The following is a 26,082-nucleotide window of genomic DNA, read 5'->3' as shown; positions in this document are numbered from 1 at the left end:
GAATCATTGAGGTTGGAAAAGACTTTTTAAGATCATCGAGTCCAACCATCAAATGATGAGCTCTTTACTCACCATACCAGAAACCTTAAAATCGCTGTAACGTGGTCAGAAAAAAAAAAGGACCAACCCATAGGATCCAAATGGTTTCTCTCAGAGATGATCCTCAGAAAATCCACCGCGGGGTCAGGAACATAAGTGCAAGGCAGGACAGCATGGCACATGGTGACCCTTGGGGCCACCAAGCCACAAGCGAGACAGGCCTGAGAGCATAATGCCTAACGCAAGGAAGAACTAGGTCACGTCTGTATTTCAACAAGATATTTTATTGGTCCAGCAACTGCAAAATATACAAATTTCTGAAAGGCATACCCTGTTTTTAAGCTGGCACAGCTTTATATCAGGCAATTATTCCAGACGTATATACAGAACAGTTAACATACCACAAATAAAAAAAAAAAAAAAAAAAAAATCCCAAGTAACTACCCTTCTCTCCAAGCTTTGCAGTATACATTAAATAAATAGAGCGCTTTGCTATCAAAAAAAATAATAAAAAAATAAATTCAAGTATCACAAAGGAAAACAAAACCAGAAAAAAAAAAGGGGTGGGGAAGAAATCATTGGTGTGGTTTGACAAGTCCCCTCTCCCCACCCGCCTTGGCTGCAGCATCGCTACCTGGTCCTTGGCTGTTAACCAAAAATGATGGGCAGCGAGTTTCTGGGGCAGCGTGATGGCACAGGGCTGACACCATCCCACCTACCGCCAACCCCTCCAGCACGAGAGGGCTTCTCTGCTGCTCACAGACCAATTTTACCCTTGCTGGAAAAAAATACCAGGTTCAAACGTCATCTTTTTGTAGACCTACCGAGACCTCTGTTAGTCCCAAAGGAAGAAAGTTTAGGGTCATTAAGTTTTTTGCGGTTTGCTTTTTTTTTTTTAATATATATATTTTTATTTATTTATATATATACACACACACACACACACAAATACACACCAAAACATCTGCAGAATTACATGTGTACCGGATTGATCACGGGGCAGTCAGACGTCATGTTTACATTTGCCAGCTTATCTTTTCTTAGCAGGAGGAGAAAGATAAAACTCCCCAGGAAGGAGGCTGAAAAGACAAGTGACTCGCCTTCCCAAAACATTCATTTTTCTCAAAGTCAGAGAAACCGAAAGGGCAGATGTCAACTGTGTGCACAGGGAGAAGCCTGCTTTTAGTGCGGTTATTAAAAAAAAAAAAAAAAAAAAAAAAAAAAAAGAAAAAAAAAAGAGGGGGGGGAAGTGTTCTTTATTTCATCTGTACAGGAATATAATACACATATGCACAAGCTCACACAGGCAGGGCACTGCCGGGACCGTCTCCCCCAGTCAGATACGGACCGAGCTCGGTCCCGGCCCCCTCCCGCCGTCGGTGCCGCTCCGAGCACGCGCTTTGGCTGCACGAGGCTGAAGCGCTAGGCACTGTGGTTCACCTTTTCCCAAAGGAAAAACAGACCGAACCCCCCGAAAAACATACACACGAAAAAATTAAAAAATAAAAATAAAATTAAAAAAAAAAAAAAGAAAAATCATCCTTTCTCCCCAGACCTCTCTGTTCCCATCTGTAGGGTTGTTGTTTCTTACACAAGGGTTGGGGAAAGCCATGGGAAGGATGAAACCGAAGGGCTGCCCATCTCCAACCCCCCAGCCCAGCACCGCAGGGGAGCTTGGCTGCCTTCACCTCCTGCCTCCAGCTCAGCCATGCAGCCAAAAAAGCATGAGATGGGGATGAAGGTGATACTGCACATAGGAGTGGGGGGGAAAAAAAAAAAAAAAAAAAAAATCACAACCCCAAACCCTAAAAAAACAACCATATTCGAAATCCACAGACTTTTGCACAAAGCAATAGTGGTTAATTGCCATTTTTAACCACTGTCTCGCAGCCCGGGACAGGCTGCCAAGAAGGGATCTTGCGTTATCAAACCACTGGGAGTTGGCTGATGGCGGCGTCTAAGTCAGGACCTCGCCCCCTTCTCCCCCCACATACACACCTCGAACACCGTAACTACTATTTTTTTGTAGTCCCAGCTTTCCAGCATGTGGAAAAAAAAAAAAAAAAAAAAAAAAAGTTGCCTGTATTCAGGCTTCCCCTGTTAAGGGGCACGACTCAAAAAAAAAAAAAAAGTTATGCTCCTGCCACAAATAAAGTGCAAAAACCAAGCGGTTTCTAGATATACACATATACGCACACATGTATGTGTGCATGTGTATATATTAAATAAAAAAAAAAAAAAAAAAAAAAAGAGAACACAGACAAAACTGTCCCTTCTTGTGGCTTTTTGCAGCCACACAGGGACTTCTGCATTCCGGCCAGACCTCTGGCCACCTCCACGAGACCTGTGTGTCTGCAAAATGCATCTAGCTCAGCCCATCCACCTGCTAGACAATCCCGTGACGATGCAGGGATTCAACCCCCCCCCCCACCAAACTCTCCGCTTTCCTCCAAGGCGGAGGAAAGGGGAGATGAAGTACTGGCACAGCACCTCAACCGGTGCTCAGGCTCCCCAAAAATCGACACGATCCCGAACTCAGACCATCCCCGGGTGCTCCCCGAGATGAAAGCATCACCGGAGCCAGCATCAGCGTGGGTCCCTCTACACCACAGGCAGCTCACAACCAGTTTTAGAAGCAGATCTACATTCTCTGCAAACCCCTTTAAGGTGTATTGATTGGAAAAAAAAAAAAAAAAAAAAAAAAAAGAAAGAACGTTTTGGGGTGGGGTTTTTTTTTTTGTTAAACCCGGCAGTTCTTGCTGTGGAAGACTTCACACAACTGCCTTCCTGGTGCTCACAGGCCTGGGTGAGCCGGGCTTGCGTGTGCAACAGGTTGTAGCGTGGGTAAAGGACTGCAGCACAGCACATTAGGGGCTTTCTTGAAAAGTAATTAATAATAATAATAATTAAAAAAAAAATGCGAAACCCCTTCATTCCCCACCCCTTCCCCCTATTTCTCTGCTAACCCTGCACCATCCACATATATACACCCCACCCAGAGGCGGATGGGTACCAATCGTCTATACAAAAGGAGATCAAAACCACTGACAGAAGAAAATTAAAACTCCTGTGCGCTAGAAGCACTTTACAGCTTGCTACGATTTAACAGGACGCCAGAGAGGAGAGCAAATGCTGCAGCCTAAAGATCTGGTGGTGACCCCGGGGAGCTTGGCTCCTCTCCTCCGCTCTCCTGCATCTCTCCCCCCTTCAGCAGAGCGGTTTGCAGATGAACGGGCACGGGTAGAAACAGCCGAGGGTCGACCTCACCGCAGACGGAGGAGACCGGTTTATAAGCAAGCTTCGGAAATGGCGATGGGATGGGAAGCTGGCGTCGCCGGTGACGTCGCTGGTGGCCTCGCGACAGCGCCAACAGAGTCACAACGGCTTCTGCGAGTTGTTCATGTTCTGCAATGAGAGGGGAAGGACCGGGGTTGGGGGTCACGCTTGGGTCGGACCCCATCGCGGCAGCATCTTCTATGTGCACGTCAACAAGGGGACGGGGGGAGTAACAGAAAGCCACAGCACGGGTCACTACGAAAGCATCCACCACAGAGGAGAGGACACTGTCCACTCAAGGAGGCAGGTGGGGGGGGGATGCGCTGACTTGGTACCCACATCCCTCCCCCTCCAGCATCACCTGGCTTTAACTACAGGGTGGGAATTTGGCAGAGATGTCCCTAAAAACTGAGCTAAAAACCAAGACAACCCTCCCACCCCACCTGGTCTGCGCTTCTGAAGCTGCTCTTTGGTCCGTGCAAGACAAGGTGACAGGGGACCATGGTGTTCGTTCAAGGAGCCCAATTAAACCCTTCTCTCTTGCTCCTCTTGAGGGTGGGCAGCGTCCCCCACCCGCCTACCAAGGAGGTCACTGTTTGTCCATCCTTGGCACTGCCAAGAAGACGCAGCTCATGCCGGCCGTGCCAAGGAGTCAGCATGGGGACCAGCCGCTGGCAGGAGCGCCTGCTCCCCCGATGACACCCCGTGAGGTTTCATGGGCCCTAGAGCTGCTTCGGACACAGCCCTGGTACAGGGTGATGACAACGGGCACCCACCAGCGCGTGGGGAGGACCACGAAACCAGAGACAACCAGCTAAACACAAGCAGGACCAGCCCCAAGGGTGGTGGCTGGAGGAGAGCATCCGCTAGAGGAGAAACCCAAGGGAAGATGATCACAACAAGAACATTGCCCAATTCACAAAACTACACGAAACGAGGTAGGGGAAAAAAGGACTAGGAAAGAGCTAGGAAGGTTTCTTGACTTTTTTGTTTGTTTTCGGTTTTTTGTTTTTACTACCTAAACTGCCTCTTACAATCACCAAGAATCCCGGCCAGGCTACGAGGCAGAGCGGGCTGAGCCATTCTCTCTGTTATCTAAGGAGACAGGAGGAGGGTTAGGAAACGCCACATGCACCACAGCCATTTACCTTGGAAATATTAGTAAAGAGAAAACTTTGAGAAAGTGACAAACGGGTCGTCTTTAAGCATGAAAAGTGAAGGGGAAGAAGAAGGGAGGGGATCAGGTTGTTGTTAAAAAGTGCACTTTGGATCACAAACCAAGCAAAACGAAATGAAATCATCGCGCCAGGTACTCCCATGACCCCAAACCAGCTCGATCCCACAGCCAGGAGGACTCTGAGGTACACAGCCATGACCCCAGCCTCTCCACGTGTCCCCTGGTCCTCCTGGATGGTGGTCAAGACCCCAACAGTGAGAGCTGATACAACAAAGCCCCCACTGCCAACCAAGTCCCACAGTGCCAATTAGGAAAGAGGGACCTTCCACCTCCCCTGACCCCATACAGGTTGTGGTGGGACACAGTGAGGGACCAAACGCACGCACGTACGAGACAACAGCCTCCAAGAGAGGTGACAGCAGTTTGAGTGCCACCAAGCCTTTGCTTTGGGGTGTCTTCGTGGCTGCCCCAAAAGCAGGCTTGCAGTCCCACACTAGTAGGCGGAGGCAGGCTCCCTTCAGCTGGAGATCTTAAACTTGCTGCTGCCAGCCTACACGTGGGATGGGTAACCATCACTGCCTGCTCCAGCAGAGCTCCTGATCTAGCAAAATCTGAGGCAGCCATCTCCCAAACTCAACATCGGAGCGTGTTTTCAGTGTCCCAGCCAGCACTGAGGCATGCAGTGCTTTTTATTACAACATGGATGGGAAAAAGCTGGATGGAGGGATGGACAAAGAAACAAAAATGCTCTCAAAGCAACCCAAGAAGACCAGGCACTTCATCGGGGGCTTTTATGCCCATGAGCAGCAAGGGAAAGAGCATAGACATGCAGGCCATGCTGAGCAACTCAACCGCTACGTTAGCCCAGGAGCATGAGTGTGATGATCTTCCCCAACCCATCCACCAGCAAAGCCAAGTCTGACCTTCCTAACTTCCCTTTTTTCAAAAGCGTTGACTCTAAAAGGGGAAGAAACGTGAGGTTCGCCAGCTGTTACATGCAAGCAGGGCTGAGTTCTGGCCTGGCCATTTTATAGGAAATCCCTCCGTCTTCAGCCCACAAAATGAACCAGGACAGGGATGCACATAGGCTGATTGCCTACAGGCTGTCTAGAGAGAGCAAAAAGGCCCCTGGGCACTACTCCAACCTCAGCTCAGCCCCAAAATCTCCCTGGTCTTTGAGAAGACATTCGAGCACAGCTCAATGACCGCTGCTCTCAACTCAATGACGTAGCATGAATTAAGTCCAAAGGCTTCACATTTATCCAGAAGCTGTCCTGTCCCTATTACACAAGGATCTAGCAGCACTAAGCCAAACTGTCAAAGCCTTGATTATTCACAATTAGTGCATTAAATGCTCAAGGCATCTTGCTTTCTTAATAGAGGGAGAGGAGGACAATATCCTTGCACCTACTCTGCCCAGGACATCTAGGCAGGCTGTTCCCAACATGCAGGTTTGTAGAACTGCAGATGCCAGGACCCAGGATCAGTCTGGCTCCAGAAAACACACTCCTGCTCCCACGCAGGCAAGAAAACCCTGCTGGGGGCTGAGGTCAGAACCTTCTTAGATATCTCTCTGGTGCCATCACTCATAGACATCACAACTGGGAGCCCTCGGGAAGGACAGACCACCTGGGTCTATCACCTACAGCACAATGTGCTATCAGAGAGGAGAGAACTCCAGGAAAACCAACAGCATCTCCCATCCTGTGACTGTCCAAGGAGGAGGCAAGGAATTTTGACATCATCAATAGAGGGCAAGTGATAATTTGCTTCATTTCTCAACAAAATTGGGACATTTAATCGAGCAAGGATACTTAGGGGTTGGACAAAGCAGCATCATCCATAGTCTCCTCTTTACCCTTCCTAAGATATATGCAAATCCCCCCCCCCCCCGAGAGATATCAACTCCAAGAAGTCCACACCCTGGCCGGGTTTCACAGCAACAACAAAACAACCGGTGGGATGGCAAGAGACATGGAAAGGGGGTGAAAGGAGGAATAAGACGCAAGAAGGTACTTACAGGCATGCCTTCCCTAGTAAAGGCTGCAGAGAGACAGAGAGAACGGAGAGAGAGGTGTCAGTAACGCCGCGCGAGACCGGGCAGAGGACACTGGACGGCAGCGAGGGGCACCCGAACAGCGAGAGCTTCCAAACCCGAAGCCGGGAACGGGTTTGTTACAAGACTCAACCAGCCCAAGCGGAGCCCTGAAAACCCAGAGACCAAGTTGTCCCACTCGGTGCTTGCTGGGGTGGGAAGGCTCATGCGAAGCGGCCACCAAGCAGAGCAGACGGAGGAGCACGGCACCCTTCCTAACCTGCCCGGGACCTGGCCAAGGAGGGACCAGAGGACACCAGACAACACAGACAACGCGAGGAGGGGCTGGGCGAGACAGCGCGATCCAACAGGCAGCTGGTGGCAAGGGCAGCACGGCGAAGGGGCTCCTATATATATACATATGCTACTTCTCCGGTACCACCCCAGCTCCTTAATGAGCACGGGAAGGGGGGTTTTGTTCCCGGAGAAGCGTGCGGCAAGCAAGGTCTCTCTTTCTACATCCCTTCATGGGTGGGTGAAAGAGGAGAGGACACATGAGCATCACGGCAGCTACCCACGGGGTCTCACCCAGGGCCGCAGAAGGCAACCGGGTTCACCGTGCCAAGAGGTTTCTACCCATTTTTGGTCCATTTTGCCTATTGCTCCAGGAAGGAGGAGACCCCTCCAGCCAAAGATAAGTCTTGGCAGCTCCTTCCCGAGCGAAGCAAAAGAACATTTGCTTTATTGCAATGCCCAGGTCTACACCGGAGCCGAGCGCATCCAGAGGGAAGGCAGGAGCCCTTTGGTCCTGCCCGCTCTAGAGATGCGGCTCCTCAGGAGGTTGACACCACGATGCCAGATGGTGAAGGCACTAAATTAATGCAGCCTAGAGCTTTGAGGGGGGCGGGTTATGATGCTCTCAAAACCCGAGAGAGGATCGACAGCAACCCTTCGCCGGGTGCTGCCGAAACCAACCCAAGGCGGGGAGGGACAGCAGCCGTGGGAGAAAGATGCATCTCAGAGACAGCAGCACAGGTTGCGACAAGTGCAAGCCGTTCCCCAGCTTCAGGAGCGACAGGAGGACGACAAACAATAAAACAACAAGAATAACAACAAAAAAAAAAACAAAAAAAAAAAAAAAAAGAGTTCAACTAACTTGTCCCGGTAGCTGCGTGGGCACTTCCTGAGGAACACAGCCTGGCAGGGCGGAAGAAACAGCCACATGCTCCTCAAAGCTGTTGATGCGAGGTTTTTTGGTGGGCTCTGGGCTTGCTAGAGGGGTAACGCTATTACGTCTCATGAGCGGGTTAGGTCCCTTCTTTGCTTCCTAAATTAAAGTGAGACAAAGACAAAAAAAGTAAATAAAAAAAATAAAATAAAATAAAGGGAAGAAGGCGACAGTTATAAAGGAAAAAAAAAAAAAAAAAAAGAAGCAGGTTCTTTTGTTTTTTTTTCTTAAAGCGGCCTCTGCTTTTCCCCCACAATCACTGTCAACGTGCAAAGGATGCATTGAAAGGCTCTGGACACCGAAAAAAAAACCCTGACACAAAACATTCAAGAACTCAGCATGATTTCCTAAGAAGGGGAGGGGAGGGGAAAAAAAAAAAAAAAAAAAAAAAGACCCTGCACTCAGAAACGAGACAGACTTTCTCCTCACCTGAGCCTCTGCTCACAAAAAAAAGTAAATACAGATTGCTAGAAAACCCCTAGCAGTAATCAAAAGACATGACTGCAAGACAGAGATTGGCGCCCATCGGTCTCCTCCTCGAAGCCGGTCCCTCCAGCCCAGGGAGAGATGTGAAAGCAAGAAGAGGGAAGATGAGCCAGCCCGGGCTGATAAGAAGATTTGGGAAGTGGGGGCAGAGCAGCCAGCGAGGGTCGGAACCACGGCAAGCTCCAACTCAAGCGAGGCGGGATGGAGGGGCAGCGCCGGCGCAGCCGAGCAGAGGGACCCAAGCGCTTCGCACGCGTCTCGCTCCGTCCTACCCGCGGCGCGCGGCCCTCCGGCCATCCCCAGCGAGGGTGCTGGAGGAGGGCATCGGTGGTCCCCACGGCGGGGGGGGAAGGACCGGCTCCCACCCCGTTACGGCCGCGGGGAGGGAGAGGCGGCTCAGACGCTGCCGCCTGCTGAGGTCGGGAAGCGAAGGAAAAGGAGATGGGGGCCAAAAGGGGATGGTTCCGACCGTCCAACATCCAGTTGGGCTCCGTCACCGCTAAGTGCAAGTTGGAAAGGTCCCAGAGGCTGGGACGTGGGTGCTGCCAGGGTCCCTGGGGTCCCCTTTGGGTGGCCGCCCAGCCCCGACACCAAGCTGGCGTCCCCCTGCTCTGGCCTCCGAGCTCCCGGTGGAGCACGTGGCAGATGGACCTGACCTTATGGGAGTTTTCCTCCACGTGAGGGGTCTCCTCTCTGCAGCACCCCACCGCCACCCCCTACCCTACAGAACGGCACTCTGGTAGCCCCACGGAGCGGTGGGCATGCCAGGAAAAAAAACCACAAAGGCAGATGTTGGGCAAAGTGTTGAGCCTGGGCTCTGCCAGCCAGCTGGGAGATCTGGGAGAAGTCACCTTCTCCATCTGTGGCTCCGTTCCCCGCTCGGGCAAGTGGATGACTGCACAGGTGAAAGTCAAAGACCAGGGAGGAGCTTTCCCTGGGCAAACACATTGGGAAACAGGCACACGCAACAGTCCTCTTCCCTTGGAAAACCCTCAACCGGCCACATCTTTGCAAAGCAAGAACCCGTCTGATGCTCCAGTCCTCCAGCAGCGCTTCCGAGCGCCCAACTGAGCCATCTCCCCATGCCCACCCCGGGCGTCCTCGCTGCCGGCTGACCGTAGGGGAAAGGAGGGGGACACCAAGGGACAGCTCTGAGGAGAAGGAACACTCACCTCTGGCCGTTCCCTGTGGGTGTTAACGGCTTCGATGTTCAGCGAGATGGACTCCACCCGGCAGCCTGCAGAAGGGAGCACAAGGAGACAGAGCGGCCATCAGCAAACCCAACGAGCCCAGCATGCCACCCCAGACCCCAGCTCTTCTCCCACAGGCAGCGTGGATTCAGGAGGAGGTACAAGTCAAACCCCTTGGCACGTTTAGTAGAAAGGTCCCACTTACCATAGGCCACCGGGGTCAGCTTCAACACTGTGTGAAGGGGACATTTCAGGTAGGGCATTTCATCTGCAGAGAAAGCAAAGCAGGAGGGTTATCCCATCCCCTCTCCAAAAGCAGGCTCAGACATCTTCCTCAACAGCCAAGGCCATCCCACATCAGAGACGTATGCTCCAGGCCCTGCATGGACCCAAAAACATCTCTCATCTCCCCAGAGCTCTGTCTATCATCCCTCCTCCAGCAGGATCAATCCCCTTCCAAGGGACGGCGAGCCCACCTGCACTCTTGTCCAGGAAGTATGCCAGGAGACAGCGCATGACAGCCTGGTGACAGATCACAAGGACGTTCTCTTGTCTCTCCAGCTCCATGATGACCGGCTCTAGGCGCTGCACCAGATCTTGGTAGGACTGGGACAGAAGAAGGGAAGGGAGATACAGCATAGAATCAAGGAAACAAGGACCTCATAAGAAATGACGGTCGTTGTCTTTGTCCATCTATTGATTTCATGCCTCTAATTAAATTAAACCAACATAATTACTGCTAAAGACAAGAGAAGTTCAACAAATCCTCATCTTCAGGCTAGCCTAGAACATAGCTACTTCTTCTGGTCCGAGGAGAAAGAAGCCATTCACATCTCAGTTACAGTTCTGGAGAGTTTATTAAGGTAAGCAACAAATGCAGAGCAGCTTTGAGCATAGTGTCTCCCTATCATCTTGAAATTTGATTTTCTATAGGATTTCTAAGTTCAGAAAAGTCTGGAGCATCCTGAAAATTTCCAGGGTTTTGAACAACTTCATAAAGAACCATGACAGGCAGCCAGAAGGAACTCCAGACACCCAGTGTCAGTGTCAGACATCCCCAAACATTCTCCTGTTAGACACGCTGTCATTGGGATGCCTCCAAAGATTTATTTTTCCCAAATGTCTATGGACATGACTTAATTTGAGGACAAAAAGCTCAATTCACAACCTAAACTATCATCCAGAACTGATGTCAATTCCCACCTCAGTGTGTCACACCCCAAAGCAGATCACATTCCCCATGCCAGGAACAGAGATACCAACATCAACCCAAGAAGTAGAAATCCCTTCTTTGAGGAAATGAAAAGGAAATCGGGGCAGCACAACACTTTGAGTGGATGTAATGGAGGATGTTGGACTAGAAACCTCCAGAGCCCCCGTTCTACTAGTTTGCTATCAAGTCAGTGGGACTGTTTATTAAGCCATACGTTTCTTAATAAGATCTTCACGCACCACGATTTCACAAGAGCTCAATACAAAAGGTAAATGGGAGCCCTGACCCTTCTTGATTCCAGTTTCTTGGAGCACTTGCTGCTCCCCTGCTCCAAGTGTAGAGGACAGCATGAAGACGAGAAGGCCATGTTTAAAGTAAGAGTCACATCTCTGAAGGTATGTATCCTTGCAGACCTACCTCCCCAGAAGGATAGCGGTAGTAATATTTATCCTGATCACGTAAAGCAAATTCCTCTGGATGCTGCTCCCTGATTTCTTCATATGACATTTCTTCACACACACCCTGTCAGAACAGGACATCCACGAGTTTACTGGATGTGCTTAAAAAGCATGAGCACACTCAACATGCAAAACCTTCTCCAAAGCAATTGTCTATAACCTTTTGAGGGGTCAGCTACAGAGCATTTCCAAGCAAAAATCATTTTAATCTACTCACTCAAGTCACCATCTTGACACATCTGCACAAGGTAATGCTAAGATCATCCCCACAGAAGGTGAGATTTAGGCAAAAGTGAAAAGGCCGGTGCTATCACCCTCTCTGCCAAGCAGCAACCAGCATAATCTAGCTGTTCCTACTGCAATCAAAGATACTTACAGCATCTATTTCATTGAGTGCCTTCCACTGCTCATAGGGCAGTTGGAGAGCTTCTGCCGTTTGGATCGTCCTCTTTAGTTGGCTGGTCCAGACTTTGAGGTCCTTCAGGTTCTGCTCTTCAACAAACTTGTTCAGTGCCAGTGCAAACTGTGGGCCACAAAAAAAGAGGTTGATTCCTGATCCACAGCTTCCCAGTAGGCCGCCTTCTTCCCTGCTTCCCAGTAAATGTTGCCTTCTCCAGGTCCTTCTCCGGGACCAATTTTGCCTTCCATAGGCAGACATACTAGCCTTCTGCTCTGAGGTGAAGAGCAGCTTCACACGCGTTCATCCCCAAAAGCTATGAGGGGTATGAGAACAGAGAGAACAGCAGAGGAGAAAGCGGCAACCTAACGTCATCAAGGAACATCAGCACCCAAGAAAAAGCACCACAACCTGGGGTCTCTTACAATGCTATGGAAGAACCCTGGCCACCCCTAACCACAGCTCTGCTTATTTGTCATAGAGCTAAATCGATGTATCCTGTAGTCCTTGATAATAGTCACATGACTCCATTTGGACTTCAAAATCACCTGGCAAGCCAAAATAGCTCTTAACCCTCCCTGAAGCAGTGCGCTTGACCATGTCTTTGAAGAATCAAGCAGCGGGCAATCTGAAAGCACCCTCGGAGTTGGCTATCCCTACCAAAGGGTGGCAGCAGTCCTTGTACATCCCGCCCGGGTTGTGCAAGGTCTGAACCAACCCCATGAAGATACTCATACCTTTCTCCCCTAGAGATTTCTGCAGTCCAACCTCTGTTAACCCCTAACTACATGCAAGCCTACACGCAATGTTGATGGCTGGAAAGTCTTGTTTTGAGGCCGTGCCTGAGCCCAAATTTAACCAGCCCTATAGATGGATCCTCTGAGCAACCAAGCTGTCATCAGATATACACTTAACGCAATGTATGGCATCTGCTACAGCCAAATCACCCCTAGAAGCCGTAAGGGAATATTCCCTTCCCCCTTACCTTCTTGCCCCTGTTGGAGAGGCCCGAGTCACCTCCAATCTTCCCCTTGAGGTTGGACTCGCACTCGCCGTGCCGACAGAGATAAATGGTGCGGGGCTGGACATGAATGTTCATCAGGTAGTAAACGATCCTGCTCTGGATGTGATCCTGAACCCTGTTGACCAGGAATCGCCGGCCAACATCGATGACTTTGATGAGAGAAAGCTCCCTAGGAAAAGCACAGCAAGGATGAGGGGGTTGCCAGTGTGGAAAGCAGAAAGAAAGAAACACCATCCTTGAAAAACAGCCTTGTGAGGTATCTCAGTCAACATAATCACCCAGCTAAAAGGATTTCCTGCAGGCTATTTTCAACAGGAAGCCAACAGGTAACGGCGATTCATGAAGAGCTAAGTAACACCAGTGTAATCGCCATTCCTCCTTGCAGCAGTAAAGAGGATTAAACAAGACTAGCAGGGAGCACGTTCCTCCCCAGGACAGGGCTCAGCAGGACCGGGATTATCCAGACAGGGCACACAGACGTATTTGTGAGCAGTGGAAAGGCTGGGAGGCGCCTGCATCGTCATGCAAGGCAGCAAAGGTCTTCCCAGGGCACACAACTAGATGGAAACCACAGGGCTTGCTTAACCTTGTGGTTTGAGCCTGTTCAAGCAGTCCCTTCCTTTAACTGACAAAAGCATCTCAGAAGCACTCAAACCTTTGTATTTAGACCCGCAGAACCAGCGTATCTGAGCCCAGAAGAGCCTGGGAAGGTTTCAGTGCCCAGCTCCCTGGCACAGGGCTGGGGAAAACCAGCATTCTCAAGGAAGACAATGAGTTCACGATGAGGCTTGGCCATACATTATTCTAGTGCAGTCACATATTTGAAGACAAAGTGAGATACAGCTCCATACTTCATTCCTCTTCTCCCGGGAGAAGAAAGGCATTCAAGCCAGTTCAGAAGTCAGCAAAGTTTCCTACCGGTCATAGTCATCAGGGTCGAGCGGCTGGTAGCTGGCTTGGTAACAATTGATCCTCTTCATGAAGTCCTCCATGGCATCGGTCGAATTACAGTCCCGGTAATCAGGGCTGGACAATTTTACTTCCTGCGACAGGGGAAAAAACATGCCGCAAGGAGAGGTTAGGAAGCTTTCCAAGCCAGACCATACTGATCTCAATTTTCAAAGTCCTGCCAAGATCCAGCTATCAGCTGAGCCACTTTATAGTCATCACTTATCATATGACAGAAAAGAAGCAAACTAGACCTAAAACTAAGCACAAGGTGAGAAAATCGGGTATAAACCATTGCATGACTGGTATAGATGCATATCAGTCCACTCAAGTTCTCCCAAGAGTTGGGGTAGCACCTCACCACCCAATACAGCGGGAAAACTGAGCTTTCTTATGGCTAAAGAAAAGGATCAGGTTTAAGCAATTCAAGCTGAGAATGGAAAGTGCATGCGCTTAGACAAGATGCTTATCCCGGGCTTTTTGAGCGAATAAAGTTCCCAGGAGTTAGGGGTCAACCTGGCTGTCCACCATCTGAGGTAGCAGGATAACAACATTCAACCCCTCTCGGTGCATTATTTGCTACAAGCTACTGGGCTGCAAGATGCTAGAAACAGGCGATGTGAATATCCAGAACTCTCTTGGACTAAGTTTTGCCTGAACTACTCTATCAGGCTATTTTTCCTGAAGATTTGGGTTTCAGCAGCAGCATTACACATTAGTAAATTCACAAGCAATCCTGAAACCAACAGGATAACACAACCGAGCGACACGCGGCAGCGCCCCAGCCCCGCAGCGTATTTTCCGCGCTGATCCCAGCACTAAGAGCACCATTCATCCGCAGCGCCTCGCAGAGCAAAAACCTACACTCAGCTAGTAATTCATTTTTCTCTCCCTTCAATCATTAGTTTCCAAAAAAAGGGATTAAATCCTCCAAAAAAATCCAGCTTCAGGGTGTTGCAAAGGAAAAAAAAAAAAAAAAAAAAGGAGGGGAAAAAAAAAGATGAAGCAAACTGAGCATTTTATTAGCATCATGGAAAAGGCTGTGTGCAACCTCCCAAAAAGCTGGTCACTGGCCATGGGACACCAGCTCCCAGCAGGAGCAAAAGCCCCAACCCCAGCACCCTTTGTGGAGCCCACCCCAGGGGCAGAACAAAACCCTTCTCGCAGACTTTGGGTGTCTTCTGATGCATTCCCAGACACCTTAAAATGGCTCACAAAGTTCAGATGTACAACTGGAGATAAAGCTGGAGCAGAGTCCAGTGGAGGAAAGGACACTTCATTCAAGTTAATCATGCCTCGGTAGACCAATTAACATCTACCTGCCCTAGCCAAGCCTAATGGACAAAGGAGTTCTGCTGGTGGTGGTGGGAAATCAAAGATCCAGCAGCTCCCAAAGGAGCCGGGAAGCAATGTTTTATGCTCCTCTCCCAGCCCAGACTTCAGCTAGTGGCAAGAAACCTCTAAGCTGAGCTGTTATTCTTCTCAAAGCAGATCCCAGTAGATTTTGGGAAGCTGCATGCGGCCAAAGACACCAAGTCTGACTGCTCTCTGATGGGATTTAAACCTCTAACCACATCCACCACTTCCAAAAAGTAGGACTTTGGTGGAGGTAACCAAAGCATCCTGAATACATTTCTGTCCTCGATATCAAGTTAGACGTCAACAGAAATGCAGAGAGCATGGAAGGCAACCAGGGAAAGGCTGCAACAACTTTTATTTTCATTACTTCCAGGTGGCCTTGGGTCCTGGGAGACAAAAGCTCCTTTCTCATTCCAGGGCAAATAGATCATAAAAAGATAAAAACCTCCTAATCCTCAACCAACTCTGGCAAGATGTTCAGACAAGAAACCGGCCGGGTGCAAGTGGGAAATCCTACACAAGGGAAAACAAAAGCAAGACACTTCCATGCTTACCATAACGTTGCTGGCAACTACCGTGGGATCATTGCAGACAGATTCAATGAAGAACACCTGCGAAGCAAAGCAAAGCTCAGCTGAAAGCCACCAAAAAGGTTTGTAACATTCAACCAGCTCCTTGCTCAACCCAACCTCCTCCCTGCTTGACCAGAGAGCTCTCCCTCTGCCCCACTCCCATCTTTTCCTTCTCCAGGGCTCGGTACTGGGAATGAGGGAAGAGTTTCACATTTTTAATCAAACCCAGCAGTGAAATCTCCCTTACACAGGAGCATCATGAGGACAACACGTTAGTGAAAGAAGATACGCCAACAGTCCATTAACATGGACTATGCAATACAGGCAGCAGCCCGATGGTACCAACCTTGAACCCATTTTCTTTGGCAAAGTTTAGGATCATCCCTCTCCTCTCCCGCGTGGTATTGGTGGCATCAAATACCTTTAAAAGCAAAGATTTCGATTAGAACCAAGAATGCCTGGTTTCCTACTGAGCCCTTGCTGAGAGAAGGAACCACAGAGCAAACTGCACAGGGCACAGCGCCTTCGGGACCAGGACTGCTGCCAAACCCCGCGGAGCACAACCCTGAGCTTACCGCAATCTGGCCAGCCTCCTCCGTCAGGTACAGCTTGACATCCCTCAAGGCAGCCAGGGCACATTGTCTGCAAAAGAGGCGAGACACCCATGGTCCCGATGTCCTCAGAGACGCTTGCGGCAGCCAGCGCACAGACCTCCACAAAGGCAGGCAGGCTTTGCGGCTCCTCCTCGCCACCTCCCCCCTCTCCCAGGGACGTTTAGGAAAGACACAAAAAAACCACAAGAGCCACGCGTGTCGAGCAGCGTGCTGGTCTTCACAGCAGAGGCAATGGTAGATGAAGAAGCAATGGCCAAACCTCATGGCAGACCTCATACCCTACATTGCTGAGCCTGAAGGTGAATTTAGGGCACCACTGATGGAGGATGCGTTGGTGACCCTGAAGCTACCAAGCCCGTACAGCTTTTCAGTTCTTGCCACCCAAGTCAGGCACTCCTTGCACAAGCAGGGAAAATTCAAGCTAGAGCCCAGTTTTTCTGTTCATCACCCCCTAAACAAGCTGGGTAACCATGCTGCCAGCCATGGGCTTCGCCACCCATTTGGGACCCCAGTGCGAGCATGGACACGGTGCCCACACTTACCTCCTGACTTTCATGGCCTCCTCATTGTCGGGGCGGAAGAAGTCATAGGAGCTGTAATGCTTCACCGCTTCGCGGCGATACTCTCCCACGTTGAAAACTGTGGGAAAGGCAAAGACCATCAAAACCAGGAGTGGGCGTCAGCACAGCTTGACTAGGCTGTGCAGTTTCTGCAGATAACGCTTTCTAGCAATGGGCCAAGAAGTGACCTCTTTAGAGCAAAAGGCTCAGGGACATCGCTTGGCCTTCAAAGTCAAAGAGAACCTGGGCTGCAGCAGAAGCAATGGGAGGACATGGATATTTGGCCCATGGGATCTTGGAAAGATCCCCCCATTATCTCCCACCCCCCAAGGCACTGAGCTCCTAGAGCAACTCCCGAGGACCAGACCTCATGCTTTCCCCAGGCAGCCAGCGAAAGCCTCACCTTTTGTTGGGACACCAATCCAGTTGAGGTAGCGAGTCAGCTTCTTGGAGATATAGGTCTTCCCGCGGGCTGGGAGGCCAACCATCACTATCACGGTGGGGGAATTGGCAAGCTGCGGCCCACAGGCTACGAGAAGGAGGAGAAAGAACAACATGAGCTGCCATGAATCCTTCAGCTCCTCTTGCATCAACCCTACAAGGCACTTGCTCTTCACCCAGCCTTCCCCCAAGTCCTTCGGCAGCTAGAGGAAACCCAAAGCCTCTGCTCCCTGTTCACCATCATCATCTCTGCAGTATCTCCTATGCATCCCTCTCATGACCCTGGAAAACCAAAACCCTGAGCAGGTGAATCCAGTGACTCATTTTTGCAATGGGATCTGCTGAACGAGCATATGTCAGAGCAGGGGGCATGGCGGATGGCTCCATGGCTGCCCATCGGTGAGACACGACTGCCCCAGCTAAGCCATGCTGACCCAAATTCACCCTGGTGCCACACAAACCAGGAGACCAGAGTCACAGCCTGACAGCCACGGCAAGGAGAACATCCCAACGGCTGCAAAGTGGGAGAAGAACCAGCAGCTGCCCCAGGCTCCCTGCAGGATATCTGTGCCTCAGTTTCCCCATTTGGGGAGGAAAAAAAAAAAAAAAAAAATCAAGGCAAACACAACGTCCCATTCCCACAGTTCGGCCAATTCTGTGAAAAACTAGAGAATGGCCAAGGGCTTTAGTTCAGTCCCCGCAGCAGCACACTTCAGACATGGCCGCTGTGCTGAAATCCCAGGTCTGCACCAAGATCTTCACCCACAGAGAACACCTTCCAAAACCTTTTGCTAGCTTTTTTAGCTGATACACATGCAAATGCAACCAACTAACTGTTTTTTTCTGAAGACAAGCAGGGCATGAGGACTACAGAACAACTGGCATTTAAAAGCAGGTAAGTGACTTATTCCTTTTTCCTCATAAACCTGTTTTAAGCTGGCTTTGTTGTTGTTGTTGTGAAGAGGGTCCATGTCAAACGGCTGGAAATAAATCCAGAGGCATTACTTAGTGATGACTTGGCAAGTGAAGAGAAACTCCTCTCCAATTCACCCTAACGGCATGGCCAAAATGCAGACAAATCAGCTGCAGGGCTGCCCAGGTGAATCACTTCTTCCCCCCATAAATCCTTCAGAAAGTAAATTCCTGGTTCCGTCTGGAGGAAATTGCTGAGGTTGCAGGAGTGGGAATGCAGTTTGGGAATTTTTTTAGTCTTCCGCAGCCCAGTCCCAGCACGACGGGATGCGTCCGGACTACCCGGATCGCACGCCTCATGGACCGCATAACGCGGCAGCATCCCTCTCCCGTGGCAGCATCCCTGCTCCTCTCCAGGGTTTGCCCTGCAGAATTCCTTCTCACATGGTGCTGCACACCCGAAAGGCCAAGGCACAAAGCCAAGCCCTTTCAATAAAGGCAAGGAAGATCTTAACGATGCCTAATGGAATTTGGATTAGCCAGCCGCCTTTCATGCAGGCATGACACACCAAGAGCCCTCCCGGCGAAGGCAGGATAGGCGAGACCCTCCGGGGGATTTTCTCACCCACCCTTCAATCTGTCTGGTGAGCCTGGAGACCTCATGGGAAAGGAATGCAGGGAGTGAGTGGCTGGTGGCAGAGCCATAAAAACGCAGCTTAATTATGGTCTGGGTGGAGAGCTCTGCCTGTCCCAGCTGCCCGCAGGTGGGCAGAGCAGATTTTGGGGATGCGAGAGGCTCCCCGGGGATGGAGACCGCGGAGGTGGGTTGGGGTAGAGTTTTCTCAGTGGAGATCTGGGAAAGGCAAACAAAGTGAGAGGTATTCAGAGAGCATGCAGAGCACGCGGGATTTCCCTCCCCTTCTGCGAAAAAAAAAAATAATCCAGCAGCTAAAGGAACCAAATTAAAGCCACAAGGAAGAGTTACGGCGCTGGTACCCAGAAGGGCAGAGAAGAGCTACCCATCTTGCCAAAGCAGACTCAGCAGGCAAGAGATGAGAAAACTGTCTTAAAAGAGGTTTTCTTTTTTTTTTTTTTTTTTCCCCTAAATATTCCACATTCCTCAGGCTGGAGCTGCCCTCATACTCGCTCCCTTTGTGTGACCTGCATCCCCGGTGCCGCGTTTCAAAAGCCCAGGCCAGCTTCCACTGGTTTCGGCAGCAAGCGCCGATTTTGCGTGCTGGGGTACCAAGGGAGCTGTGCAACGTATCCAGAAAAAATATTTTTTTCCTCTCTAACAGTCTCACATCCTTAACCAACCTACGGGTGCAAGTCTTGTTTTGCACAAAAACCAACCACTTATTAGATAAAGGGAGGGGGGAAGAATAATACCTGAATAAAGAAACTCCTCCTTTCCCTACCTGCCAGCGGACAAAGGATCTCAGAGCAGAGCCAAGAGGATTTGAGGCGAAAAGGTGTTGCAGGAGTTAAACACCTGTATTTGAGGAATCTCCCCCCCAATTCAGTTTGCTGCCAAAGGTAAGATCCAGGTTCCCCCTGGACCATGAAAAAGCATCTGTTTTACAGACCTGGGAAGCACCTCCCAAAACTCCCAGGCATGAAGCGTGCAGCTTTTTATCAGGAACCTGAGCCCAAACCCAGCTAAATCACAAAAGCCTCCGGGAAACTTTGCATCAGGGATGTAACAGAAACCAGTGTTTTGCTCCCAGTGCTTCACAAAGACCTAATTCATCATTTCCTTTCACCGCTGCTGGAAAGCTATCAGGGATTTCAATGCATATTTATTACTCGTTATCGACATCTATCCAGGTAAGTCAAGGTCAGGGATGACTTTTGAAAAGCTCAATCAGGATATTGAGAAGTAGCTCGTCACTTGTGCCTTCTATCTGCTAGAAAGCTGGTGTCGGTGCGCTCTCATGCTTCACCGGAGTGGGTGGAGGGAAGCAAAAGCAAAAAAAAAAAAAAAAAAAAAAAAAAAGGGAAGGAAATTTGCTTCTATAAAAGGTTCGATAAAATAGCTACCTCCCCATTTCAGGTATTTTTACTGTCTTCTCGTAAGAAGCGTTCCCCCGCGCCTCCCGCAAGCCCACGGCACGCGTTCTACGTTAGCCCTACGTTCCCCTTTTCCAGCTTCTTCCCGTTGCAATTCCCCGACGCCTTCGCGGATGCTCCGAGCACGCGTTCCTGCGCCGCGCGCGCAACTGGTATCGCCCTGCCGACGCGCCAGCTGTGGTTCTGCACGCGCGTCGCCGGCGTTATTTTGTTTTCCCATCCCCTCGTCCGCCGAGCCGGAGCGACGGGAGGAAAGAAAGGCAGCGGCAGCCCCTTTCCTCTTCCAGCATCCCCCACCCGAGCCCCCTCCCCTCGCCTGGCTCTGCCCATCCAGCCGCCTGCGACGACTTGACTTTCCCAGCCCCTACGTGAGAGACGTGCAGCTTGACAGCAATTTAATGGATCGCCGTCAAAAGGCCAGATGAAGGCATCACTTCGCATCCATTCCAGTTGACGGGGAAGCGGACAATCGGACTAATTATTTCACACGCAAGGAGCAGGCAGGCGGGAGCTTTGCGAGGATGCTCCCAGGGATGCTCCCGCTCCCTCCTCCCCTCCGGGGACCACATCGGCCTCGTGTCTCTCTTATACCTCCCTTCCCACCCGGCTTTGTGGCTCTGCTCTTTGTTGCTACTGAGGAATTAATAGCACCTCGAGTTTAAAATAGGCACCTTGGGTTTAAAGAAAGAAAAAAAAAGAAAGACCTAAAAAAGCCCCATAATGCTCTTCCCATAGAGCACAGTGAACGGTGCCCAGCATGACTCGTTCCCACCCCGAGAGAAAATAATTAGAAGCCACATCACGGTATTAATGAGCCCCTCGGTGCCTTAATATATTACAGTATGTTAGTTTTCTACTCTGCCAAGGAGGGAATTCTCTCCTCTGAGAAACCAGTTGACTAAAGCGGCAAAAGACACAGGGAGGCTCCGCGTACACGAGGGATTTCTTTCAAAGGTATCGGCCCCTGAGAAAAATCAAACCGAACAGATACATCTGCAAAGCATTAAGCCAGGAGACATTTTACCCCGCTAAAAGCAAAGCCCCATGGCAACCCAGATGTTCAGCCTGTTGCTGAAAGCCATTTCCTCAGCAGCTTCTGCTGCAGAGCTGCCCTTGCCAAGCGCAGGCTGCATGTGCAGACATCTGCTCTAGGGTTCAGACATCCCTTGCTGCATGCCTGACCCATAGCCATGGGGCAACAACACGTGGCAAATTCAGAGGATATTTTTTATTATTATTATTATTTTTTAAAAGGGGGAACTTTCCAGCCAAGGGAAATAAACATCCAAAGCGACTTTAAAAACGCCTGCTCAAGAAAAGCATCGGAAAGACTGATTCACCCAACTGCCCAAGCCACTTCCATCCTTTGCCAGGCTGCGAAGTGCCACCTCCTCCGTCCTGGCTTTCCGCAGCCCCGGATCTGCGGATTCCTGCGACGCTTATTTAGAGTTACACGGAGTTGCACAACTGGCAGGTTGTCAGTTTAGCTGTTGGGCGAGTTAAAAGAGCTGTCTCTCGAGCTTTAGTATTGTATTATGATTCACGATTTGTTTTATAGTAACACCGGGATGACCCAAGAGTTTTATTTTATTTTTTTTTTTAAGCAAGGAGGTTGGTTTTAAACACTCGGGATGCTTTCTGAGCTTTGAAAAGAAGGGAAGCCGCTGCAGAAGTTTCAGCATTAATTTTTGCCCTCCCCTCCACCTGCCTCCTATCTCATCCCAAGCACAGCACAGGGGTAAAGTGGTAAGTGCAAACGCCTGGTGTTTTTTTCCCCCAAATCCACTGCCCTTATCCTAATCTGCTCCCCCCGCCCCCAAAAAAATTTAATAAATCACCAGTAAATCTCAGCGCCAAGTGCCAGACACCCTGGAAATCCCAGCTGAGCTGGTACCTGGGTGTTGAGCTTAGATTCCCTTTTAATCCCAGGGCTGGAGGTGGCGGCGGGGGGGACGGGACTGGAAATTGGGCCACGCGTGTCCCAGCTCCTCTGAGAGCACCGGGAAGCTGCCATGTGATGGTTGCACCTTCCTCCGGCTCCCACGGGTGGAAGTGAGTCACGGGATGGCAGCGGGTGGGATGCGGACACGGGAATGATGCTGGAGGAGGCAAAGGCGGAGGAAAGGGGGGGGGAAAACACGGGATGCTGCATGGATATTTGGGGAAAAGGGTGTTGCAGAGAGTCCCCCCACACACTCAGGGAGAAGGGGGGCTGTTTCCCACCCCAGCCCACCCCGCGGGGACGCTGCGGTGCCCGTACTCACAGCGGCGGGGCAGTGCCGGGCGGTTGTCATTGGGAAGCCAAATCTTCTGGATGCGGCTTTGCGTCAGCTCCATGGGCATTTTTAAAACAAAGGTCTTTTTGCGCTCCGCGTCCACCTTGATGCGTTTGCGGGGGGAGGAGGGAGGAGAAGAAAAGAAGAGGAAGGAGGGGAAAAAAAAATAATAATAAAAAAATAAAGGGGGGTTCGTTGCAGTCGTCGCTTCGGGGGGGTGGTTTAGGACAAGCGGCTGCGGCGCTTTCGGATGCTTCTCGGAGTCGCGTTAAGGCTTTACGGCGGAGGAGGGGGGGGGAGGAGGAGGAGGAGGAGGAGGAGGAGGAAGAGGAGGGACGGGGCTTCAGGGCACAAAGCCGGCAGGAACGGCACAAATTCCGCCGCTGCCTGCTCGGAGAGAGCGAGGGCGAGTCCTGCCGGTAATTTTGCTGTAAATCAGGATGCAAAAAAAACTAAATTAAAAAATTTAAAAATACTTTAAAAAAAAAAAAAATCCCTTTGAATTTGCAAAAATAATTAAAAAAAAAAAAAAAAAGGGGAGGAAAATCCCAACGCTAGGCAGCCGGGGAAGGGCTGGCCCTACCGCTTCTGCTTTCCCCCCGCCTTCCTGCGCTCGCAATGAGCCGGCAGCGGCGGCGGCCGCCTATTTCTAGCCGGGCAGGCCGGGCGGAGGAGGAGGAGGAGGAGGAGGAGGAGGAAGAGGGCGGAGAGACATGGAGGGGGGGTGTCGGGGCTCGGCCCACGCTGCCGCCTGCCGCCGGCCCCCCGCACTGCAGCGGGGACAAAGGAGGAGCCGGGGAGGCTTTGTTCTCTTAAGGGGGGGGACACACACACACAGCGACCCTCACCGTGTCTTCAGGCCTGCGCCTCGGGGGTGGGGGGAGCGCAGGCGGGCCCCGAGGTGAAAAGAATCAAGCGGAACGCGTTGGGAATAAAAAGCTACAAATGAGGTAGATGAGATGATAAACAGGGTGAAGCTAGTGAAAATGGTGAAAGGGGGAAAAATGGTGAAAGGGGGAAAAAATGGTGGAAAGAGTAAAAATAGTGAAAGCGGTAAAAATGATAAAAAAAGTGGTAAAAACGATAGAAATGATAAAAAAGTGGTAGAAATGATAGAGATGATAAAAAAGTGGTGGAAATGATAGAAAAGTGGAAAAAATGGTAAAGATAAAAACAATAAAAATGAAACAAAAAGAAAATAAAAAATAATTAAAGAAAAAAAATCCAAAATGAAAAAAAACCCACAAATAAAAGAAAATACAATAAAGAAAAAAAAAAAACCCCAAGCTGAACTGCGGTGGCATGGGGGGGCATTTGCAGCGCCCCCCCCCCTCCCCGCCTTTCGCTGCCGGGCCCGGGGGAACCGGCCGCGGCCCTTCCCCGGCCCGGGGGGGGCCCGGGGGGGTCCGGGGGGTTGCGGAGGGCCGGGGGCTGCGCTCCGGCACGTCGCTCACGTCGCACATGGCGGGGCCGCCTCCCCCCCCCCCGGTCCCGTCCCCGTCCCCCCCCCGCCGGGGATGCCCCGGCTCCGCCTCCGCTCCGCCCCGCTCCGCGGACGCGGAAAACGCTCGGGCGGGTACCCGGGGAAAGGAGGAGGGATGGGGGGGGGGGGTGTTCGTAACATCCCCCCCCCCCGCAAAAAGCTGGGGATGCTCCCCGGGGAAGCTTGGCTTTCAAACGGGCACGGTGCCGTTCATTTCTTATTTTTATCCTGTTGGCGGTTCGGTGGTTTTGTTTTTTTTTTAATTTTGTATTCTTTTTGTTATTGATTATTTCTGTTGTTTTAGCTTTTGTTATTTCCGTTGTCTCATTATTTGTTGTTTTTTATTTTTATGATTTCTATTGGTTTTGCGATTTTAATATTTGTTGGTTTAATTCTTTATTATTCCAATATTTGACTGTTTATTAATTTTACCCCATTATTGTATTATTTCTAATACTTATTACTTCTTTAAAATATTTTATTATTTCATCACTCTCATTATTTCACGATTTCCATTATTCTATTAGTTTATTACCCTTATTATCACTGTTCTTAACCCAGCGGCCAGCTTCCCGCACCTTTCCTTCTTAAATGAAGCTGCGGAACAGCAGCCCAGCAATAATAACAACCCGAAGCAGTCGGCGGTCGCAGCGCAGGGGGGTCAGGGACATCATCCAGGGGCCTCTCGGAAAACCGCTTCGGAGATGCCGAAGCCCCAGATGGGCAGGTGCTCCCCCACCCACCCCGCAGCCCCAGTGATGGGGAGGGTCCCGCTTGGCACTGGGTGCTGGGTGACGAACGTGCCACGGCGGGGAAATGTGGAAATAGATCATAGCTGGGAAGAGTTGTAGAGGTGGGAGCATCTGCTTTGATGGGGTTTAATAAAGCAAATTTTGCTTGAAAATTTAAAGCCCCGTAAGTAGCATCTTGGATACTTAAAAGTGTTTAAGAGCCTTTTTACTTCAAGCGTTCAGCAGCTTTCTTTGATTATATAGGGCATTTTCCTCCTTATATTTTTATCGCGGATCTAGAAAGAATGTATTTTTGGCTGTCACCTTACATGGAGCCAAGATGGATGGAGTAAAAAAAAGTGCACAATCGTTCCCTCTCCTACGCAGGAAAAAAATATTCACAGGCAAAAAAAATTTTTTTAAAAATAGCTACTATGAGGGAGCTGGAAAAGAGCCAGAGATTTGGGATGTGGGATGGAAGATGGGGCGGGTGGAGAGCAGCGAGCGCTCTGGCTGGCAAAGGTGGGGATGGGGGTCAGACCCAACTTTGCTCCCTGGACCACCATACACAAAATCCATCCTCAGGAAAGGGTAGGAGGATTTTTATTTTATTTTATTCCAAAATCCCAGACTTTTTCCCATGGAAGGCAACAAAAATTTGGTTCCCAGCTTCAAGTCAGAAGAAGGAAGAAAATTCACGTGATGTTACAGGACGAGTAATTTGGGCATCCCCCTTTCTCCAGCAGCTCAGCTCTCCTTTCCGTGGCTCTTCTCCGCTTCCAAAATCACCACCCCCACAATATCGAAAGGAGCCCGAAAGCAAAACCCCGCCTGAGTTAAAATCACAGTCACTTCAAATTAGATCCACCTAGTAATTCTTGGCTTAAAAACTCCTAAATAACTGGAGCGGAAAGCTTCAACTCCTAAATAAATGGCCTGGTTTTCAAAGGCACGAGCACCCAGCTGCTCCAAGCGAGGTCAGCTGGAAGAAGAAGCATCATTACTATTTATAAAGCACTTTCACCGTGGGGATAGGGTGGCGGGCAGGACGGCACTAGGTGCACGGAGAGGATTTATTTTCCCCTCTCGAGTCGTGCTGTGCAAAAGCACAACTCCCTATAAATAGAGCCAGGACGGGTAAATAAGCTGTTGCTCACAGCTGCTGTGAAAGGAGCCCACGGGGTGCTTAGCTCAGCGATTTTTCGAGAAATCCAAGTCACCGACGGGGCCAAATGTTGTCAGTAAGAGGTGCGTCGGCTTGCCGAGAGCCCCCCGCGGGCACGGCGTGCCGTGGGACGGCCAGCGATGCTGTCCCGCATCCTCTGCTTCTCCGGGTGACGAAAGATGCGGAGGGAGGAATAAATCACCCAGCGTTCGCCGGAGGTGCTGCCTTACCTACCCCGTCGCAGGAACCTGCGGGGATTTAATAAATGTAGAGGGACAGGGGTATCAATGTACTGTCAGGGCTCGAAATCTGAAGGTCCTGGTGGTAGATGGGGGAAAAAAATGACCTCGAGCATCCGAGGGATGGAGGCAGCAGGTCCAGAGGAATAGGAGAGGGGAGGGCAGCGCAAAGGAGGGGAGTCTGGCAGA

General features: G+C 50.5%; 1 protein-coding gene across 7 annotated transcripts in view; it reads right to left on the bottom strand.

Moving 5' to 3' along the window:
- Positions 1–303: 303 nt before the first annotated feature.
- Positions 304–26,082, bottom strand: part of PFKFB3 (6-phosphofructo-2-kinase/fructose-2,6-biphosphatase 3) — a 43,795-nt gene continuing 18,016 nt past the window's right edge. Inside the window, exons 1-18 of one of the 7 annotated variants that reach the window (XM_030014605.2) lie at positions 22,576–22,722; positions 22,264–22,538; positions 16,980–17,105; positions 16,559–16,655; positions 15,978–16,044; positions 15,749–15,823; positions 15,385–15,441; positions 13,442–13,566; positions 12,485–12,692; positions 11,479–11,625; positions 11,062–11,166; positions 9,908–10,037; positions 9,637–9,699; positions 9,414–9,478; positions 7,684–7,854; positions 6,513–6,535; positions 4,464–4,514; positions 3,327–3,444 (exon numbers count right to left, since the gene is read on the bottom strand). In XM_030014605.2, coding sequence (XP_029870465.1) covers positions 3,438–3,444; positions 4,464–4,514; positions 6,513–6,535; positions 7,684–7,854; positions 9,414–9,478; positions 9,637–9,699; positions 9,908–10,037; positions 11,062–11,166; positions 11,479–11,625; positions 12,485–12,692; positions 13,442–13,566; positions 15,385–15,441; positions 15,749–15,823; positions 15,978–16,044; positions 16,559–16,655; positions 16,980–17,105; positions 22,264–22,342 — 1,596 coding nt within the window. In that variant the 5' untranslated portion in view covers positions 22,343–22,538; positions 22,576–22,722 and the 3' untranslated portion in view covers positions 3,327–3,437. Of the gene's footprint in view, positions 3,445–4,333; positions 4,411–4,463; positions 4,515–6,512; positions 6,536–7,683; positions 7,855–9,413; positions 9,479–9,636; positions 9,700–9,907; positions 10,038–11,061; positions 11,167–11,478; positions 11,626–12,484; positions 12,693–13,441; positions 13,567–15,384; positions 15,442–15,748; positions 15,824–15,977; positions 16,045–16,558; positions 16,656–16,979; positions 17,106–22,263; positions 22,892–26,082 lie in introns of those variants that run through there. The other 6 variants (XM_030014598.2, XR_003923417.1, XM_030014599.1 and 3 more) reach the window with 6 other exon arrangements.

Source organism: Aquila chrysaetos, chromosome 5 (genome assembly GCF_900496995.4).
Source record: "Aquila chrysaetos chrysaetos chromosome 5, bAquChr1.4, whole genome shotgun sequence".
NCBI lineage: Eukaryota > Metazoa > Chordata > Aves > Accipitriformes > Accipitridae > Aquila > Aquila chrysaetos.
The sequence above is the reverse complement of the archived record's forward strand: the minus strand, read 5'-3'. Positions and strand labels throughout refer to the sequence as shown.